At 36.1% G+C, this 6690-nt stretch overlaps 1 protein-coding gene and 1 pseudogene across 3 annotated transcripts in view; one reads left to right on the forward strand and one right to left on the reverse strand.

Annotated features, from left to right (window-relative positions):
* LOC107664497 (rhotekin-2-like) overlaps positions 1 to 5383 on the reverse strand; it is an 8984-nt pseudogene extending 3601 nt beyond the window's left edge.
* Positions 4043 to 6690, forward strand: part of LOC107664499 (protein ZNF365-like) — a 13933-nt gene continuing 11285 nt past the window's right edge. The window contains exon 1 of one of the 3 annotated variants that reach the window (XM_016455084.1): positions 4043 to 4209. In XM_016455084.1, the coding sequence (XP_016310570.1) occupies positions 4189 to 4209 (21 nt within the window). In that variant the 5' untranslated portion in view covers positions 4043 to 4188. Of the gene's footprint in view, positions 4210 to 5674; positions 5990 to 6063; positions 6117 to 6690 lie in introns of those variants that run through there. The other 2 variants (XM_016455085.1, XM_016455086.1) reach the window with 2 other exon arrangements.

Raw genomic sequence — 6690 nt, forward strand, 5'->3', positions numbered from 1 at the left:
TTAAATGGAAAGAGCACAGACAAAGCCTTATTTTGTGTATATGAACAGATTTCTTTTATTTGTGTTATTTATTTGATTTGGGGCTTGTTTTAAAATTTCAATGTAGTTTATTTATTTACATTTACATTATATAAAAATTGTGTTATTTAGCAGACGCTTTTGTCCAAAGCGACCAACAACAAATGAGGACAATACAAGCAATCAAAACCAACAAAAGAGCAATAATTTACAAGTGCTATATTAGAATATTATTATAGTGTTATATTTCAATTTCACAAAGAAATGTGCAGCATTTTGTCCAAGCAATAATAAAAGGACACATTTAATTTATAATTGGTCTTAAATCTCATTTTGTAAAAAAATAATAACCGTGAATCGAATCGTGAAATCAAAACCATGAATCGAATTGTGAGTTGAGTGAATCGTTACATCCCTGTATTTTAGTATTATTTATTATATCTTATAGTGTTTATTAAAGCTGCAGTCCGTAAGTTTTGCCTCTGTCGCCATCTCTGTTTGAAAACCTGGAATTGCAGCTGTGTGTGTAATTATCTTCCTTGCTTGGGTTGTGAGTTGGCATGGCTCCAGCGCGGATGAATCTAATGTTCTGATTGAAGAGTATGTGTGGCAGTCAGTCACCGCACCGGTGTGGATATTTACTGTACTTCGCAATCACAGATTCTAGCCTACGTCTTGGAATATATGACTCAAATAAGCATTTTCACCATATATTGTCAAGTAAGTAACAAGTCTGCCACGTTTGTTCTGACCAACTGAGGAAAAAAACATTACAATAAATCTCGCTACCAATGGTGATTAAGTGTAGCGATCGGTTAGCTCGTATCACATCAAACCGTGCAAATTATAATTGTTATACTTTATTCTCAAATTGTTCATGTTAACAACATCAGCATTACGCGACTATGTGAATATAGTGTGTAATTTTGAATTAGCTTTCATATTTTTTTTTATTTTAGTAATTGTTTCATGTGCTTTTACCATTAATTTATTTTACATTTCTGTAAAGCTTCAATTTATTTTTATTTTAGTAATTTTAGCACTTCAAATAATTTTATTTCCGTTAGGTGCCAAGGCAATATTTCTAATTACTCTGAAAGTTTTTTTTTTAATAGTTTTACTTAATACCAACACTGGTTCAAAACAAACATCTTGTTCTTTTTGAAATAAGTACACTAATGAATCATGCACGTGGACCTGGATTTTTTCACAAACAAAGGCTTTATTTTGATTTTAAATTCAAACACAATAGCACACTTGATCTTAGACAAGAAAAACACATTGTGAAATAAGGAAGAAAAAAAAAGCCATTTTAAAAATGTTTCTTACCTTATTTATGGGAATAATGAGGCTGGGCTCCACTTTTGCTTGGATTTCTTCAGGTGAATAATAGCATGAAATCTGTCTGGCCTTCAGCACACAGTAAAGCTTACAGCGGCGCTGCAAACCCTCAATGCTTTGCTAAGTGGAAAATCAAAACGCTGATCTTACAAATTTTATTTTATTTAGAAATGTTAGTTTGAATTGTTGTGGCATATATTCTTCCTAGAAAACCACAAGTTCCTGTCTTACCTGTTGGCTCAGGTATCCGCTCATCATGTCTTGTGTCATGCAGTCAGGTTGTGCCACCAGCTTACAGCACAAGTTACCATACAACGGCAGCCATGACGAAGCCTCCACTGACAGACCAATGGCAGAAAGTCAATCAGAACCACTGTGCAAGTCAATTATTAAAATGTGGCTTGTTTGCTCTTACCATTTTGCAGGATTATAAGGGAATGAGACTGGAAAGATCCCTCTGCCTGCTCCAAACCCAGTGTGGTGTACGCCAACAATGAGTATCAAGCACCTCTGTCACAAAAATAGAAACAGATATTACAGACATTTTACTAATATTACTAATCTAACAAAAACATTTGTATAGGTAATGTACATAACATCCATCCTCGCATACAGTGGTATTGGGTTGGACTGGAGGAAAGTGTCTGGATCTCCTCCATCCAGAAGAGGGCAGAGTTTCCTGCCAAAAGAGGAGCGCAGCTTCCTGGCCAGTTTTTTTGGAGTGTTGACAAAGGTTGTCTCCTCCTCCAGTCCACAGCTATACAGCTCCAATGTCAGTTCAAAGTCTGGCTTAGCTTCAGAGCTGTTGAAAATATTGAAACTGAGCTCAGAACTCAGAGGCTATTCAACAGTCAGGCTATAGTTCTCAAATCACTATAGATTTGCAGAGAGAAATAGGGAAAGCTGAGAGCTTACAAAATTTTGACACCTTCAAAGCAAATATCAGTCATTGAGGGATCTGCAATCACCATTTCAGTGTCAAAAATCTCTGAGCCAATCTTCATCAAACAGAAAACTGCCACCCGCTGCACATCTGTTGGGTTCAGATACACATGACAACAGCATAAACAGCTATATGAACATATTTGCATATATTTTTAATACCATTTAAAATACCTGGTTTCCATTTTAATATATAAACACTTCATTTTTGCAGTCTTCATTGTCACACATTGCTTCAGAAATAATTTTAATATGCTAATTCGGTGCTCAAGAAACATTTCTCATCAATTTTGTAAACAGCTGCTTAGTATTTTTGAGGAAACGGTGATCATCTTTTTTCAAGATTCTTTGATGAATAGAGCAGCATTTCATAAAAAAAAATAGAAAGTGTTTGTGACATGATAAAATGTCTTTACTGTAATTTTTGATCAATAAAATGCCCTGTTACTTGATAAAGTTATTAACTTCTTAAAACTTTTAAATGGTAGTGTGCAAGCAAAACCATACATTTATTACAATTAATAAAATCAAAACAGGCACCATTTGTCCATAACACTAGCAAGGACAGGATATTTTTATAATAATTACAATATATACTTACTCCCTTTGCTGTTAAAATGTTCTGTATCTTTCCAAAACAATGGAATTCGCATGCCTGGATAAGCAAAAGAAAATTACAGGAACCAACGATAAACTGATATATTAATACATATAACAGACACGGTTATAAAAAGAGAAAAGTTGTTAACTTACCAGATATGGCTACCTTTCCCTTACAAGGGATTTGGTCCAGAGAGTCTGAGGACCTAAAATAAAAGAAACAAGAATTTTAATGACCATTTATTTCTTATATGCATGTCTGATAATAATTTACATTAAAAAGAAAACAACTTTCCACTAAATACTCTCAGCAAAAAGAACAGCTGGAAATACACCTGCTGCTCTAACCTTTTGATGTCCTGCTGCTCCTTCCTCCTCTGGGCTTCACTCGTGTAGGCTTTAATTTGGGCATTACAGGTTAACAGACTCCTGGAAGCATCCAACACCTGCTCTTTTTTAGTGCTGGCAACCAGAAGCTTGTAAGCCCCAACTCTCATCCGCATCTCAAACTCCAACTTCTCCTGAATATCACAGTCCTATTGAAAGGATGCAATCCATCAGTCAGGAGAAATAAAGTAGCTTTATGGACAAGTGCTCTCAAAACACAGTTCTGGGTATAAAGACTAGAGGAAGAACGTACTAGGAGAGAACAACTCTACCAAACAATCTATTCTACAATAATTCCTAAAGCAGGTGCATACTGATTCATGAAGAGATGAGATATGTGACCCTGGACCACAAAACCAGTCTTAAGTCGCTGGGGTATATTTGTAGCAATAGCCCAAAAAAACATTGTATGGGTCAAAATTATCGATTTTTCTTTTATGCCAAAAATCAAAAGGATATTAAGTAAAGATCATGTTCCATGAAGATATTTTGTTAATTCCCTAACGTAAATATATCAAAACTTAATTTTTGATTAGTAATATGCATTGCTAATAACTTAATTTGGACAACTTTAAAGGTGATTTTCTCCTTTTTTGCACCCTCAGATTCCAGATTTTCAAATAGTTGTATCTCGACCAAATATTGTCCTACCATAACAAACCATACATCAATGGAAAGCTTATTTATTCAGCTTTCAGATGATGTACAATTGACCCTTATGACTGGTTTTGTGGTCCAGGGTCACATATGGGTATTGGGCACAACTGGTCCGACTCTGGACACTGAAGAAATTAAAATGATGCAGTAAAGTAACATCAAAACAGATGAAAGAGAAGAGGAGCTCACCCTCCTCTAAGCTATTATCATATAAAAGGAAAAGAGGGTCTCTGATAACCAACAATGACGCATGGATTGATGAAAGTTAGTGGAAGTAATGGAAGTCTGACTCATTTCTGCGAATAGGTTCTTTTGAACAGTATGTTTTAAAACTTCGATTCAGTGATTCTTTTGTCCATAACCATGTGGACCCTGGTGTATTACATTTACATTTAATCATTTAGCAGACGCTTTTTAACCAAAGCGACTTACAAATGAGGACAACAGAAGCAATCAAAACCAACAAAAAAGCAAAAAATATGTAAGTGCTGTGACAAGTCTCGGTTAGTTTGACTGTAACACAGTACACGAAAAAGAAAACAAGCGGATAGAAAAGAAAAAGAATAACGTAGAGAACGCAAAGTTAGTGTTAGAGGGTAATTTTTTAACAAAAAGAAAACAAGCAGTTAGAATAGAATACATCTGGCTCCAGAGGAATCAGACTTTGATCGGATTTTCGTTTAAATGAGTCAGGTGACTTGTTGACGCGAGAACTGTTCGCAATGATTCGGTCCGAATCGTGAACCGAACGATTCTGCGAATCGGTTCAACAGATTTATTGGGGTTAAAGTCCGATTCACATGAAACGATTCGTTCACGGGAGTGGATGGTGAAGAGGAATCGGACAAAAAAGACAAAACAACCTAAACATTCACACATTATAAAACGCAATGCTAATTTTAGAGCTGTGTGATGATGTTTCAGAATTAAATACGACACGATTATTTTTATTGGCACCAAATCATGAATTGTTTACCCCATTGAGGCATTTCAATACGGAACACAGAATATCAGTGAAACATGAACACACGCTCCCATACACAGACTACCTTTAGTTTCTTAGAAATCTGTCGTATGTACAACAAATTCATGTCTTCTATTATCTGCTGCGTGTCATTCACACTTGTGCATCGCTTCATATGTCGGTCTTTGACCTGAGAAAGTATTCAATGAGCCGGTTAGTCTTGAACAATAACAAACACATTCCAGACATGAGAAACCAAAACGTGAACTTCAGCAACACAAACTGACCTCGTTTTGAAAAAACATGCTTTCTCTTATTTTCTTTCTCTTAATCTCCATAGCGAGAGAGGAACACGACGATACCGTGGACCGAGTGGCAATATTTCGTTTAAAATGCTGAATATCCCGCGGCGGATCCATACTGGCCTCTTCCTCAAGACAAGCCCCTCTCGCACAACAAACCAACGGATTACACAACCGCCAACCGACCAATCAGCTTCTTTCAAAGCTCTCCGTTGCCTACACAACAGTTGGGCGATACCATTTATACATTCGGAAGGGTTGGAATAGCGATACAGCTAAGTAGATTTGCATTTATAAATTGGATTTATTAATACGTTTTTGTAACATTCAAAATAATCAGTACGTAAAATACATTTTAAGCATGTTTATGCAAATGGTCATGAAGTGGGTTTGCGTTATCACTGTGGTTTGTGTGCTCATCTCCCCCGTCTGTCTTTAAATAGTTTAAACTGATGGTCTACCGCACTGCATTCTAATGAATCCTCAATGTTCTGACCGAATCTTTTCAGTGAGAGCGAGGCTTCTGTATCTTTTTAGATCGATTGTAATTTAACAGATAATGCGATGACATTTTGCAAGCATTTTGCACACGAAAACTGCATTCAGCATCATATGAAAAGAAATCAATGTCACCTCTGTCGCTGCTGTCACGCTCATTCTTGACAACGAGGGTTACCACTGGGGTTCGGACAGAAATATCAAGCAACAGATAATCCGAAGGATCAACAGTTTGATTAAAGGTTACAATACACAATCCCACTGGAGCTCGTTCAATAAGGTATGGTTGCATGCTTGGTGTTTTAGAAAATGTCAGCTGACTACCTGTCTGATTTCAGACTCTGGCCAGTAGATCGCCTGCTTGCATAAGAAGATTTGCATACATTTATCCATGGCAGTTTTAGAAGGTATAGAAAAAGTATGGGTCATTAAAATGTGAGATGACACGATCGTCGGTTGATTTAAGCATATACGTAAACCATTAAAACAAATGCATTTGATCTCACCACCACCGAGGTGCATGAATTTGATTTGCCAAAGCTTTACATTAAAGGGGTCATATGATGCGATTTCAAGTTTTCCTTTCTCTTTGGAGTGTTACAAGCTGTTCGTGAATAGATAAGATCCCTGAAGTTGCAAAGACTAAAGTCTCAAAACCAAAGAAATAATGATCTTTAAAAAAGCATCATATGACCCCTTTAACCTGTTTAAGCCGTGGATATGCTGAAGTTAATAGAGAGAACATATGCAAATGCGATTTCGTGGTTATCAGTGGATGGAAATGATCTTGTTTTATTCTGAATGAAAATATATATATATACAGTATCTCACAGAAGTGAGTACACCCCTCACATTTTTGTAAATATTTTATTATATCTTTTCATGTGACAACACTGAAGAAATGACACTTTGCTACAATGTAAAGTAGTGAGTGTACAGCTTGTATAACAGTGTAAATTTGCTGTCCCCTCAAAATAACTC

Source organism: Sinocyclocheilus anshuiensis, unplaced genomic scaffold (genome assembly GCF_001515605.1).
Source record: "Sinocyclocheilus anshuiensis isolate Anshui unplaced genomic scaffold, SAMN03320099.WGS_v1.1 scaffold167, whole genome shotgun sequence".
NCBI lineage: Eukaryota > Metazoa > Chordata > Actinopteri > Cypriniformes > Cyprinidae > Sinocyclocheilus > Sinocyclocheilus anshuiensis.